General features: G+C 35.4%; 1 protein-coding gene across 2 annotated transcripts; it reads right to left on the bottom strand.

Annotated features, from left to right (window-relative positions):
- Positions 1-9,575: 9,575 nt before the first annotated feature.
- Positions 9,576-15,152, bottom strand: aldh3a1 (aldehyde dehydrogenase 3 family, member A1). Of its 2 annotated transcripts, none has more exons than XM_057351171.1 (10): positions 15,118-15,152; positions 14,181-14,346; positions 13,863-14,094; positions 13,680-13,765; positions 13,392-13,600; positions 13,200-13,317; positions 12,979-13,120; positions 12,720-12,886; positions 12,371-12,464; positions 9,576-12,242 (listed from the first exon to the last, which is right to left on the bottom strand). In XM_057351171.1, exons 2-10 carry the CDS (start codon positions 14,334-14,336, stop codon positions 11,983-11,985), a joined length of 1,464 nt encoding a protein of 487 aa, XP_057207154.1. In that variant the 5' UTR covers positions 14,337-14,346; positions 15,118-15,152; the 3' UTR covers positions 9,576-11,982. The 2 variants fall into 2 exon arrangements, with proteins under 2 accessions (XP_057207154.1, XP_057207153.1); XM_057351170.1 differs by having other exon boundaries at positions 12,365-12,464.
- Between the last annotated feature and the right edge of the window lie 13 nt (positions 15,153-15,165).

The raw sequence follows: 15,165 nt of genomic DNA on the forward strand, positions 1-15,165 counted from the left end.
CAAGCAGCCGCATCATCCACCCACCATTCAATCCCACCCACCAGAGATAAAATTATACAGTGAAATATTTTATGCTTTTTCAATGTTTAGAAACTTTTTACACATGCAGGGCCTATTCATGTTTAGTCTATTCCTAGGCACATCCTCATAGACAGACACACAAGAATGGTGGGAAGAAACAGTTTAAACTGGGATTTGTCTCAAATCAAATCACATCCTGCAAACACAGACAGTTTCTCCCTGTGCATTTGGCGAATCAAACAAAACAGATTCATACCTTAATAAGATTTGACACTTTATTGTCTTTTCAAATGGCCAAAGGATTCATGGCCTCATCCGATACATGAATGGCAAAATATGAGACCAATCAAGAGCCGAGACGGTTCTGGAGACCTTATAAATATGCAAGGTCAGACATTCTGCCGGTCAGTATAGAGGACAACAGCACTCTTGTCTGGTATGTGCTATAGTATCTGCAAACTCAGTGTCCTCTGTGTCAGAAGCAACAATCCCCTGCTGTGAAGTGGCAGATCCGGGCTCTGCCACCCAGGGAAAGTTGTATTTGTCATTTGATACCCGTCAATGCTCATCTACAGTGGGGTCTGGTTACACTGTCTCAACACCATCTGTGCTCGGGGGCACAAGGCCAGTGGTGTCCTCCTGTTGACGTACACACTAAAGAGATAGTTCACCAAAAAATGAAAATTCTGTCATCATTTACTCACACTCTTGTCATTTAAAACCTGTATGACTTTCTTTTTCCAGCAGAATATAAAAGAAGATTTTGAAGAATGTTGGTAACCGAACAACGGCGGTACCCATTGACTTGCATTGGTTTTGTGTCTATGCAATAGAAATATCTTCTTTTGTTTTCAGCAGAAGTGAGTCATACAGGTTTGAAAAGGAAAAAAGGGGTGAGTACACTGGTAAAAAACCTGTAATTTTTTTTCATCAATTTTTTATACAGTCAACGTGAAATTACAGAAAATGGAAAAACTGGGAAAATGTGGTTTATTTCTGGTGCCCTGCAATTTTTTTACAGTGACCGAATTGTAATTTTTGGGTGATCACTTTAACAGCTAAAGAATATAAAATGCAACAGACATGATTGGTTAACTGAAAGTTATAACTTACCATATAATACAGTATATTTAAATATACGTTTAAAAATAACTTTATATTGCATACCACAGAGTATAAACCTCATTAGATTTGATTTTCCTAACTATACAAGTACAAATCTCCAATCACTTCAATTTGAGTTTGAACTCACTGTAACAATGTGGAATCTACAATAATTAGGGTTGAGGTTAATTTAAAGTCAACACAACCGCTTCAGTTCATTACCTAAACAATCTCAATAGAAACAGGGCTGAATTTCTCCAGTTCAACACATGAACTGCTTTAATTGAGTCTTTAACTGACCCAAAACTATAGTAACCACAGACAGAAACAGCCCTCACAATGTGTTTTTCTTCTCTTTTGCGACAATGTCAATGACTTTATAACATCTGTAACATACATGAACACCTTCATAACAAAAATGAATTATTAACATGACATGACTTGACTGAGCCTTGGGATGGTTCACCCAAAAATGAAAATTCTGTCATGAGTTACACAACCTCATTCCAAATCTGTATAAATGTCTTTGTTCTGCTGAACACAACGAAAGATATTTAGAAGAATGTTCAGCAACTGATATTTCTGGGGAAGTCAAATGTTCCCGAGAACTGTTTGCTTTCCTAAATTCTTAAAAATATCTTCTTTTGTCTTTAACAGAACAAAAAAAATCTACTAAGGTAGTCAATGGTGCCCCATAAATGTCAGTTGCTAACATTTTTCCAAATATCTTTCTTTGTGTTCAACCAAACAAATACATTTATACAGATTTGTATAAACAACTTGAAGATGAGTAAATTGTGACATAATTTTCATTTTTGGGTGGACTATCCCTTTAATAAACACAAAAAATGTTTAAAGTCGGCATGAAATGGAAGTAGCGATTGTGTCCATTTGCGTCAATATCATGAGTTGTCAATTGCTAATCGCTGATCTTTTCCTAAGCATAAATAAATGTTTAAAGGCCCCGCCCACTCGCCATTACTCGTGACAGGAAGTAAAGAGAGGTCGCTTGGTTAACGTTTTTGATTGAAGATTATGAAGGCACGTGAATTAAAAAACAAAGTGCACAGATAAGTTATTTAAATAAAAACACTACAATATTCCACAAAAAAAACGAGAGTTGTCACGTTCACTGTGACTTTTTTTTTAAAGTGAGAATTGTACCGTGATAATTCTACTATAGTACTGACTGAGATATTTTCCAGCCTATAACCTGAAACATAAAAGTACATAATAAAACTCAAACAGACAGAGATAAGAAAGACAAACAGAACTTCTGCGGACATTCGTGAAGATGATTCAGTCAGAAAAAATGAACACACTTTATTATTTTTTACCTCAGCAGCATCCTTGACTCGCCTTTTATAGCAAACAGACAGGTAGACTCACATTTTCTGAGGAACAAATATTGGCATGCAATGGTGAGTGGTTTCCAGGACATTGTTAGGCAGTTGCTAAGGTGTTCTGAATAGATCATGGTGCCTGCAACATCAAGGTCATGGGTTTGAAAATAATGCACAATATATAGCTTGAATGAGCGGTAAGTTGTTGGTTTTTTTGGTAATGTTAGTTCACTAAGACCACTAAATATTTGAATAAATGCTCTTTTGAAAGACATTATTTATTTTTTTACATATCACTAATATTAAACATATATGAGAATCCACCGACAAACATTTGATAAATCTGTTCAAATAAAAGCATTAAACTGGTTGAGACGTAATGGAAACTGCATTGTTTACAGCAGGTAATTAATCTCTTAAACAAATAGCACAAAAAGCGCCTTCGCACATTGATAATAATATGTAAATGGACACCCCCAGCTGGAAACTAGAGATCAATACTGTCTGGAAACATCAACATGTGGCTTTGGGTTTAATTGCAGTGGCGAAAGGTGCTTAGTTATCTGAAATCCATATTTGCATTTCAACATTGATGTCAATCCTTAGATGGCACTATAAAAAAGAAACGCTCATTTGAAACAAATGACAACAGAAAGCAGCTGGTATGGGGCTTCAGCAATCAAAATAAATATTTTAACTTCAATTCTGTGCCAGATCAAACTGAAGCCACATGTCAGCAGGAAATGGCCAAAAGTCCATTTACATCCTAAGATGATAATATCTGGTTCTAATTTAAAGCGGACATTTTGGACTTCACGATGAATCACTCATTCTTATTAATCGCTTCTAAAAGGACCTCCTATTTCAAGGAGAAATGGGTTTCTGGTAAATCTCAGAACTGGGTCAGTAATATTTAAGGAATTTAAGACTTTAAATGCTGTTGGCACTGAAATCGGCTGACATGTTATGCTCAGAGCTGCTGAGCTCCTAAACAAAACAACAAATGCACATCTACGCTCTCAGTTCGGAAGAAAAAAGATTGAGTGCGCATGGATAAAAAACATCTGTGTGTTTCAATATGACTGTTCCAAAACTTCATGCAAATCTTTTTCTGGTAGCAGGAGTTATGCAGTGTCTGGTCATATGAGTCAAAGAGAAGTGTGCAGAAAAGAGGAAAACTCTCTCTGTGGCACATGCAGCAGTGAGCTGTACAGAAGACATGAATCATCACCGCTACCTGACAGCTTCACAACATGTCTCAGAGATGCCAGAAAGGGAATACAACCAGCCAAATGAGAAAAGATAATGTTTCATACACACCTATACACACACTGTGCTGGCTCTTGCAACATTTTAAAGTCACAGTTGGAAATAATTGAGCGCCAAACCACTTCTAATAAATTGAAAAAAGCCTTTCCCAGTAGTAATGTCATAGGGAGAACAATGTCAAAGTGAAAGCAGTAAATTCAGTAAAGAGTTTAAAGCAATAAAGTACCATCACATTTTTTTTTTGAACATTTACATCATAATATCAAAGACTAAAATTCTGTAATATTCCAAATATTTTTGTATAATTTTGACAGCTAAACTGCATGATTCGCTAGTGTTTTCAAGCAAGATTTCCTATATAGCTTTACTAGTTCTCTTTACTACTAGTCTTTCATATCACATAATATGCACATAATATTAATCATTTTAACTCGAATCATAACTTTCCGTGTATTTCTGTCTATGTACATTGGTAAGTAGCTGTGTAAAAAACAGCATGATTTACAGTCATTATGAACCGATGACTATCCATGTACAAATGTACAGTACATGTTGTATAAATTTCATACATTGTGTAATTTGATGCTGAATAATTAATACTAATAGATAGGCCTACACATATTCAGCATATCCAAATTGTTCAGCAGCATTCAACATCTGAAGAGGTTTGCCATCAGTTTTGTAAAAATCACTCATTTTGATTAAAGATGCACCGATACATCGGCCAATAATCGCTATCGGTCGATTTTCATCGTCTATTGGCCCATACTTAAAAAACAGCCAATGATCAGGGGCTGATATATCCTGTCAATCAAAAGAGGACAAGAAAATACAACGAATTTGTCCTCTGTATTTAGAAAATGTTAAGAAACATCATCAGTCTGATGTTCAATGTCATTGTATGAATGAATAATATTCAGAAAGTTAAGAAATCTTAATTTAATCTCAAAATCGGTATCGGCAGATATCACTCTGAATAATCAGCTATCGGTGTCGGTGTAGAAATTTTGTATTGGTGAATCTTTCATTTTGATCTTCCGTATTTAAGAAATTCATTGAACCCCCTGGATACACAACAGGGAAACCTAATGAAAGAACGTGAGTGCGCTAAACATAAATGATCTGCTTAAAAGCCCTGTTCATTCTCTAAAGTCTCAGTATCAAAAGCTGTGTGAAGAATGAGTTTGACACAACATCTACTCAGCTACACTCATTCATCTTTACATGAAACATCACTCTCCCCCAGAGATCAGATTTATTCTCCGTCCACCACCAAAAACTGCTGTGCCTACACTAGTCACAACAAAGCCCTTGACAGGGACAAGGGGCTCTCTCATGTGCTTTACTGGCCATTGTTAGAGGGTCTGAGAACCCAATCCCTGCACCATGAAGCTGGGAGGATGTTTCACCGAGCAGAAGAATCGGGGTGCGACGCAGACACGCATGAGAGAGACTTGCTCACTTTTTGGCCTTGCAGCTAAAAGTTGGAACAATGGCTACAGTGAAAGGCCTCAGAGAGTTAGCGCACAGCTTCTGTTGAGAAGAGGTTGAATGAACATAAAGCGGCGGGGTTAGTCAGCAGGAGGAAGAAGTTATGGGTGGAAGAGAGAGAATTTGAGCAAATAAGAGACGGGAGGTTAAAGGAAACCACTAGATTTTCCACTAATTCGCTCATGAAAGTGATTTAAAGTGGGCTGCATGGGAAGGCAGTGCCTCTGGATGCATTAAGTTCAGTGTTTACAGTGAAACACAATCCTTAATTCTTTTGAATAAACCTCTGCATAGCAACAAGGCAAACAAAACTCCATTGTTAATACTTCTAAATCGTAATAATTATTAAGGTGCTATACCTAAACCTTACAATTTACTGTTGTTAATCTAGCTTTAGGTAGTCAGCTTGATCGTATTAAAGAACATTTGACTTGCATAAAACCAGTTAACATAACATCAAAAATGTGTTTACTTTTATTTATTTTTCTTATAGTATGTGTATTTGTACATGTATATATATACTGTATATATATATATATATATATATGTGTGTGTGTGTGTGTGTGTGTGTGTGTGTGTGTGTGTGCGTGTGTGTGTGTGTGTGTATTTACATATGAATGTACTGTATGTATAACTCCGTTTTTTAAATTTCAACCCAAATGCAGTTTGATTGATATTAATTGGAATGCACAATAAAAAACATGATTCTTGTATAAGTTTAAAAGCGGAGTTATCTCATTTTGGAAATAAACTTTTCCGGCTATCGTTCGATTATGGGTGTATTTATTTATTTACTTTTTGCTGGCATGGTGGGATTTGTTTTGAAAAATGTTTAAAACTTGAAATACAATATTAAAAAAATATATATATATATATTCAATTGGTGTGCGGTTGCATACAGAGCAACCTACATTCAAAACGTTTACATTTTACAGGTGTTTAATAGGAATCAAACCCATAACCTGGCATGACAAACAATCTTCTCCCAGTTACCTATCGTCACTGTCGGACAAAAGCTACTTTTTACTGGTTAAATCTTTGCAAAAACCACAAACAAACATGAAGAGGGACTAGTTTGACTGATTTTCATTTTAGGCCTATAGGAAAGTAGGTTGCACCAGAGATGTAAGTAACCTGGACCTGCTGGGACTTCACAGCTGTCTGAGCAGCATGCAATTCCTTATAAAAAAGATCAACGATTAAGACCAGAAGTTTTTCAATCCGTCCGCAATGGTGTTTGGTGAAAAACAAAGAGCATTATGTTCGCGATTGACTGCTAATACGTCAACGGTCTGCTGTAGTTAGGTAATGAAAATGTCATATGCGTGATTTTGCATTCATTGCCGGTCGGTTAGTCATTTGGCTTGCAACAATCTGTTGGCATATATGAGAAAGCAAACACAGAGTTTGGAATGGAAAAGAACGGCCATGGCGTGGGAGGAGCACTCACTTAAAGCACACATTCATAACCATCGTACATGTCAAGGTTAGGGGTTAATGTGTTTCCATGGAAACTGAAACACTGGAGCCGGTGAGACTGAGGATATGTGTTTTCAATTTCTTTCTTATTATTTTAGCAAAAGAGACAACAGATGACAAAACTAATACAGTTTGTGAGCGAGATGTGATTATTAAGACATCGTTCATTTTAGATTTTGCATCTATTGCCAGGCTTCAGGAGCAACTGGACTCTATTAAATCTCGATTTCATTGTAACATCATTGAGAAACAAAGTGTGATGACTACAAATGGCAATGCAGTGGGTGAGGGTTTAATTGTTAATAGTTTTATTATTATGTTGTTAGAAATACTGCATTCAGTGTAGTAGAGAACATACATTTTGTTGCATAGCAACAGTTTACATGTCAGACACTTGATCAGCCCACAATAATACAATCAGTTTGTGTTATAAAGTATCATTTTAATTTAAAAAAAATGATTTTCACATTGTGCCTAATGATCCCATCAGCCATGACTATAATCATAATAGTATGGCCTAACATACCTTGTTGTGTAATTAAGTCTGTGGTAAAAGGTTATGTCATAACCTCAATGTTTTGTCAGTCTGGCCAGTAATAAACAGACTAACAACTGCTTACATAATATCAAATGTCCAAAATGAATCTTGGAGTAGTTTTGTAGTAGGCTATGTGATACAGATCAACCTGTGAAAAATGTGTATGTAGCAATTTCAAGTTGTAGGAGAGCGCCTTCTGCTGCACATTGCTGGAAATTGCAGAAATACACCCTTTGAACAAATCAGAAAATCAGAAAGAGCTTTATTGCCAAGTATGTTTGCACATACAAGGAATTTGTTTTGGTGAAAGGAGCATCCAGAACACAGAAACAGCAACAACAGTACACAGAGACCATAACACAATAGAATACAGTATTACATGATCAAATATACTATTCCAAAAATAAAGCTGTTTTGCCACATGTATAGTGTTCACAATCACACTATACGATAATAAGATGGTAAAAACAACAGTAATATTTCATTTTTACTATATTTTGATTATTATGTTTATCAAATTTGTTAAGGTGCAAATAAAAATTGACTAACAATTACTATAAGGCAAGGCAAGCCAAGGCAAGTTTATTTATATAGCACATTTCAAGGTAATTCAAAGTTCTTTAAATAAAATGATTGACAAAGGAAAAATAAAATACATAATGGATAAAGACATCTTTAAAAAGCAGAAGATTTAAAATTACAAATACAACTTTAGAATTTAAAAGACAATAAAACTGAAATAAAATTGGTTTCAAAATATTTGTATCTATAAAAAGAATAAAATAAAGTTGAATCAAAAAGTGCAGTTGATGTAAACCAGCACAGTGCTCAGGTTGTATACGGCTAAACAAGTGTGTTTTTAATCAGGATTTAAAATGGCTACGTTGGTGAACATCAAGGCCCGTATGTAAAGCATCTTAGAGTAAAAATGTACTCTTACGTGTGTCAAAATTCTAAGAATGACGTCATTTTACTATTATTCCTAGACTTAAGAATAAGTGTGATTCATAAAGTTTCCTAACTACTTTATGTATCTTAATTTGGGTTGAAGTCAACCGATGTCAAATTTCCCACAAAATCATACAGCTCAAATTAATTATATCCTCCAGATAACACACTATCTATTTTTTATACAACTTATACAACAATTTTTACACATACTTTGTACATACAATAGTCTATTCTTATTTTTTACTTGTACATATTTACATACACACATAGCTTTACTCTCTATGTCTTTATCTTATGTTTATTGTATTGTATTTCTTAATTTTTTATACCCATAGGCCCTTATTTAAATCATCTGTGTACTGTATTCTATTGTGTTATAGTCTCTGTGTACTGTTGTTGCTGTTTCTGTGCTCTGGATGCTCCTGTCACCAAAACAAATTCCTTGTATGTGCAAACATACTTGGCAATAAAGCTCTATGTGATATCAATCACTATTATAAGCTTACCATTGTAAATCTGGGTAAGGTAGGCAGACAGTTTTCAACACTGATTTTTATGTACTTGCCCAATAACAAAATTTTGGTTTATTTTACCCAAATAAGTTATGGATTGCAGCTGTATATATAAATTAATTTACAATATATATATATATTAATGTAATGTTTAATTAAGTAATGTCTTAATTCAGTCATGAATGGTGCCATGCTGCTCTGACTTCACCCTTGCAGGCTCCCTATTGGCTGATTCAGAGGTCAAGGGTGGCCATTTTGTGTATAAATCATTGTAGTCCTTAATTTACAACACTTAATTCAGAATTTAAGAATCAGTTTTAAACTTTACTGAAAGTTGCTTTTAGGTTCTTTATAAAAGTCTCCTATACTCTTAAAAAAGTTTTAAAAAGTTTAAAGTTTTCTCATTTTTTTTTAGAAGTTTTATACATACGGGCCCTAGGCCCCTATTCACAAAATATCTTAAGGCTAAAAGTAGCTCCTAACTTGCTGATTTAGGAGAAACTCTTAAAAATAATGGGCATGTCTTTCCTAATTTTAGGACTCCTAAATTGTTGTGCTTTAGAGTATGTCATAAAGCGTTTTAGCACCTAAACCTGTGAGACGTTAAGGGTAGTGAAGACCAACTCACAACAATCCTAAAATGGCTGTAACATCGGCAGTCTACCTTGAAACGTAAACATTTTAGAAAGATTTCATGGCAATGAGCTCAACCATAAAGACTACTAATATCTGCTAACTGTTAATAAGACAGGCAACATGCTTACAATTAGCTGAACATATACTTTATATGAACATATACGTAGTTTATTTGCATAAGATAACTTCTTTTTAAAAATAATTTAAAAATCATGTTGTTTATTGTGTTATGTTTAGTTTAGTTTGTTTGTACTTTATTATCCAGCCTTGGCTGAAAATTGGTCTTTGGTCTCGCTATACAATCAACGATACAATTAACAACACAGCATCACAATACATAACAATACAATACACAGCATCCACCTCAACATAATAAATTAAATTAAAATGTAAAACATTCACATCCTAACCCTTATTCAAAAGACCTACTGCATTTGGTACAAATGTTTGTTTATACATTGCCTTAGTTGTTTTCGGTGTTCTATAACGACGACGAGATGGAAGCAATTCAAAAACATGATTCAGATGGTGTGTTATATCTCTAGTTATTACCAAAGCTTTCCTCTTAACAGCCATTCCGTATTACTGATCAACTGACTTTTGTTTAGAACCTATAATTTTACCCTCTGTCCTGGTAATTCTATTCAATTTTGCTTTATTCACAGATGTTATTCTACCAAACCATACAGTTATATTATACCCTAAAACACTCAATTAAGCTACTATAAACTTGCTGCAAAACCACAAGTCTTACATAAAATTCTCTCAGTTTCAGTTTATTGTGTTATCATGTGTTTTATTGTATTTGTTAGCTGTATTTTTTAAAGTTATTGTTACTAAATAAAAAACAATAAAAAACAAACGGTTTGATTGATATTTAAATGCACAATAAAAACTTGAATTTTGAATAAAAAATGTAGTTATCTGTTTTTGTTAATAAACTCTTCCCTTGTTGAATTAGTAACATAGTGTATATGTTATAATTCAATTCAATTTTATTTTATTTCTATAGCGCTTTTCACAATGTGCATTGTTTCAAAGCAGGTTTACAGGAGAAAATAAGAAAAACTGAAAAATTCCGAAAAGGTAAAACACAGCACAGTACATGGTGTTTATAGAATAAGCAAGATCATTCTAATAAATAATATCTAATAAAGGCGGTCCCCCGGTGAGCAAGCCAACATGGCCCTGTGGCGAGGAACCCAAACTCTAATGATAAATAAATGGAGAAAAAAAACCAGTCTGATGGTGAAACCAGTCTCAGCCGGGAGGGCCAGGTCTCCTCTGACGTGTCACAGCTGCACTCAGTGACTTTAATTAAAAGTTACTAAGTAAATGTTTATGAAAAATAGGGAGAGCTTATTGGTTGTGACTTAGGAAATTTCATTTGTTGAAACTGTTTAGGTCTAATTTTGTGATCGATATCAGACAACAGAGGGAGGTTATAAACAGGGAAAATAGTAATGGCATAATGTAACTGATTGCAGCTATAACTTCAAATGCTGTCATGTGATGTAAGTTTAGCATTAAATACTAAGTAAACATATTTAGCAACTGGAGAAATGCAGCAGCAGAGATCACACAAACAATTACAGCACTTACAAAAACTTATTGTGTCACTGTTCATTTTCTATCAAACACGTTGACATTAACAGCATGGTAAATAAAAAATAAAGAATGCGTGTGCGTGCGAGTAAGATAAAACAGAAAAAAATTACACGTGCAATTTAAAACCTAATTTCGACCCTATACTTAAAAGCGCTCCTTTTTCCTTCTTGGCCAACCAACCAATCACAGTCTTCAAAAGACATAGCAACAGGGTCAGCCCCGCCTTCTCACTAAGATAAAAGTTTTTGTCTTTTCCTTGCTCAGAGTTGCTCTCAGATTGGTCCTGAATCAACGTAGAAGTTTTTAAGCTAAATTAAGAGCTTTCTTAGAGGATTCTTAGAAGCTTTAAGAATACAGGCCCAGATCATTAGGTCAACAAAGGGATCATTTTTACTTGTACAAACAGACATAATGCTAACTTATCTAGGCATCTAGTTAACTTATACTACTCTCTTGTGCACTGTTCAGCAGTTCTGCTGAATTTTTGATATTTTTATACAAGCTTTATTAAGATGGTTAAAAACATATTAAACGCCTGTGTGTCTATAGTGTATTGAAGAAAGTGGAAATCAACTCGCATGTAAATGTACTGTACATGTGCATGTATCAGAATGATTCAAATATACAATGAAATTGAAGCAGCGGCAGCTGGTGCATCACATGAAAGTCTCCTTTGGAAGTGGGATCGGACAGTGACTATGAACAATAGTGCATTGTTAGACCTAATCTAGAGTCATGAAAAGTTTCATCCAAAAGGCAGTCAGTTGGGAAATACTTATTAAGTCGATGAATTATGACAAAAAAATCTATTGTATGCATTTTTTAACAGACCCTTTAGTTAAATGTTACTCGTTGGATGACTAATGTTCAATAGTTTAACAGTGCAGTTACAACACAGATGTTATGTGGCAAACCAGTCAGGAAGCACTTCACAGCTTGCGGAAAATGTAAGAAACATCCTATAGGAACGTGTGTTAACCAATTATAAGGAAGTATTCAACAATGCATCTTAAGTAATAAAATCTGTTACCTATAGTAGTACAACTAGTAATGCAATGAGCAGAGCTATGGACACTATTGTAGAGATGATCGCCCACACAAACATGCCACTGCAATGGCACAAGCGACTCTGCAGGACAACTTTGGCCCTGCGCACTCGGGCTGCTGTTAGTGGGGGATATCGGGCGTCATTTAAACCCTCCATAGCAAAAGACTTGATAAGGCAGGCACGATGGTGACTCAACTGGTCGAATGTATGTTTTCCATGATAGCTCCCCATTCCACTGTTTCCTTTTACAGAGAGAAAGTCCACGTGAGTCAAAATCATATGTATATTCTGAATTTATCCTTACTTGTGCATTAGTAGTATTTATTTCCAAATGATTTGAATGATTTCTTATTGGTTGGCTTACCCACACCTCCAAAAGGTAAAGAATTAAGAGTGTAGTGCATCATGACATCATTGACGGTTACTCCTCCACTGGTGGTTTCTGTTAACATGCGTTTAATCACCTAAATAGAACATAGAAAAATAAGATTTAACTGAATTTTAAAAGCAAATAAAATTGATTTGAAATGCACTGCAAAACTTATTTGTCTTGTTTTTCAGTACAAATGTCTAAAAAATCTAAATGAAGTGTATTAAATTATGTTAAAATTGAATTAAGTTTACTTTATACACACTGACAGACATTTTTAAGCATTAACTCAACTTTGATGATACTAGAAAACAAAACAAAAATACTAAGAGGATCATTTTTTTCTTACCTTTTTATCAGAGGAAAACACATAAAGCGCCAAAGGTTTTTCCCTTTTGTTGATAAAATGTATGGCCTCACTCAGATTATCAACAGTGATTATGGGCAGCACAGGTCCAAATATTTCTTCCTGCATGATTCTGAAATGGGGCAAAACATCACGTAGAACTGTAGGAGCTAATGAAAAAGAGAACATGTACATTTTGGCAACTAATCAATATGTCATTGCTTTTACTATTTGTAGTCAGGGTTCATTTAAATAAAGTTACCTATGTAACACTGTGACCCATCGCTCTCTCCTCCAATAGCAACTGTACATCCCTCCATCAAAGCCATTACTCTATCAAAGTGACGTGTGTTGATGATGCGTCCATAATCTGGAGAGCTTTTTGCATCCTCAGGGTAGAACTCCTAGAATAGTCAAAATTGTATTCATATCCAAACACCAATTTGATCAGCGCTACATCGTCCTAAAAAAACGAGTACAAACCCGCAATGTGTTTCGAATCTCCTCAATGATCCTGTCCTGGATGCTTGCCTCACACAGAATGTAATCAGGTGCAATGCAGGTCTGGCCACAATTCGCAAACTTGCCCCAAGTAATTCGTCTGATAAACATTTTGCAATTATTATCTTGTTTTTTTAACGATCTGTTTTCATGTTCCAAAAAGTGTAACACTACCTGCACGCCACAGCAATGTCACAGTTCCTATCGATATAACAGGGGCTCTTTCCACCCAGTTCCAAAGTGACCGGTGTGAGATGGCGAGCGGCTGCCTCCATAACCAGTTTGCCCACTGTGCTGTTGCCAGTGTAGAAGATGTGGTCAAAACGCTGCTTCAACAGCTCCTGGGTCTCTGGAACACCTCCTTTCACCACCGGATACATCTCCTGTAAGATTTTAACATTGGCCTTACAAAGTGCAGTTTTTTTTTCTGATTAAAATCAAGGCAAAATGAGTTTAATGTACTTTATCAAGATACTGAGGAAGAAGCTCTTTCAGAAGTCTGGCAGAGTGCTCGCTCAGCTCTGACGGCTTCACCACCGCTGCATTGCCTAAAACAAGAGGAAGTGGTGTTGAAATCATCTGATTTGTTAATGGTTATGCTTTTCAAAACATAAAAGAGATTTGTTAGAAAAGAACACAGCCTACCAGCTGCAATGGCTCCAACCAGGGGCTGCAGGGTCAAAGCCCACGGATAATTCCAGGCACCGATTATTAACACTACACCCAAAGGTTCAGGTTTTATGTAAACATCATCGATCGCAGTGCCGAGGTTCTTCCTCGCAGGCTGAGGAGCCGCCCAATCAGCCAGATTACTCTCTGCCAACTTGATGTCATTCTCAAGGCCGATAAGCTCAAATAGTGTAGTGTCATACACACTCTGTTTTAAAGTCACAATAACATTTCAGTTTGTTTTTAATAGAAAATGATGATTTCGATTTGTTCTTGTCAAAACAAGTGTCATACCTTGTTGATGTCTTGTTTGAGAGCTTGTGCGATGTCAGCTTGGCGTTCAGTGATGAGTCGGTGCAGAGCTCTCAGCTGTTGTTTTCTGTACTGCAGGGATCTGGACTTGCCCGACTGGAACGCTTCTCTCGCCTTATCCACTACCTGCTTTTCCATCTTTTTGGAGCTGAATTTGTGAGGAAGAAATGTGCAAAATTATTCAAACTAATTCATGTTTTGAGAAGTTGTAATGCCAATAAATATTACGTTACATATTACATTATACAGTGAAAAGTGGAACTGTGTAATACTGTACCCTAAGAGATCTTACCCTAAAACTGTTGGTGTAATTTTATGTAATCAGAATGACTAAGACTATGACTAAACACAATTTTTACATGAGTTTAAGGAATTAATTTGTATGTTAACACATTAGAAACCTTTAAGGTTACCTGACACATTTTTTCCTGAATGTACAGACTATTATTGCATCTCGTGAACATTAATGTTGTCAATAATAGTACATGAAAAACAATAGGCAATACTAATGACATTGGTAAAATAACACTTTACACGTTGTTTTCAGCTCTTTCGATGAGTTCAGTGATCATCTCAAGGCTGGAATACACTTCAAGACTTTTGCAGAAAGCTGTTGCAGAAAGTATTTTATCATGTATTGTTTTCTATGCAAACGTTCAAAAAGTCTGCAAGTGTATGATGTCTAGTTTTTAAAAAATCTTATCAGATTTTAAAGTCTTGTAGTGTATTCCAGACTTTAGTCTAGAAATGAATCACAGCACAACACAAGTCGATCTATAGTTATATATACAAACAAACGGAGCCTAATTTTACAAGGAAATCAAAGACGTATTTAAAGTACTATGTCTACAAAACGCCCATTTGCATTTTATATCTTGTTAGCTAGTCGTTCAAAATCGTGTAAAATAACGGTACTCACTTCGCTTCCAGTCACGAGTCTGAGTTGAGTGTGACGTAGCGGACAGCC

This window comes from Triplophysa rosa, linkage group LG14, assembly GCF_024868665.1.
Source record: "Triplophysa rosa linkage group LG14, Trosa_1v2, whole genome shotgun sequence".
Classification (NCBI taxonomy): Eukaryota; Metazoa; Chordata; class Actinopteri; order Cypriniformes; family Nemacheilidae; genus Triplophysa; species Triplophysa rosa.

What these genes read in the sequence shown, in the direction of transcription:
- aldh3a1 (XM_057351170.1), bottom strand. Translation starts at nt 14,336, where the DNA reads ATGGAAAAGCAGGTAGTGGATAAGGCGAGAGAAGCGTTCCAGTCGGGC. An exon ending in TTCCTCAGTATCTTGATAAA is followed by an intron (nt 13,601 to 13,679) that starts GTACATTAAACT and finishes AAAATCTTACAG; the next exon opens with GAGATGTATCCGGTGGTGAA. An exon ending in TGTTTTCCTCTGATAAAAAG is followed by an intron (nt 12,465 to 12,719) that starts GTAAGAAAAAAA and finishes TGTTCTATTTAG; the next exon opens with GTGATTAAACGCATGTTAAC.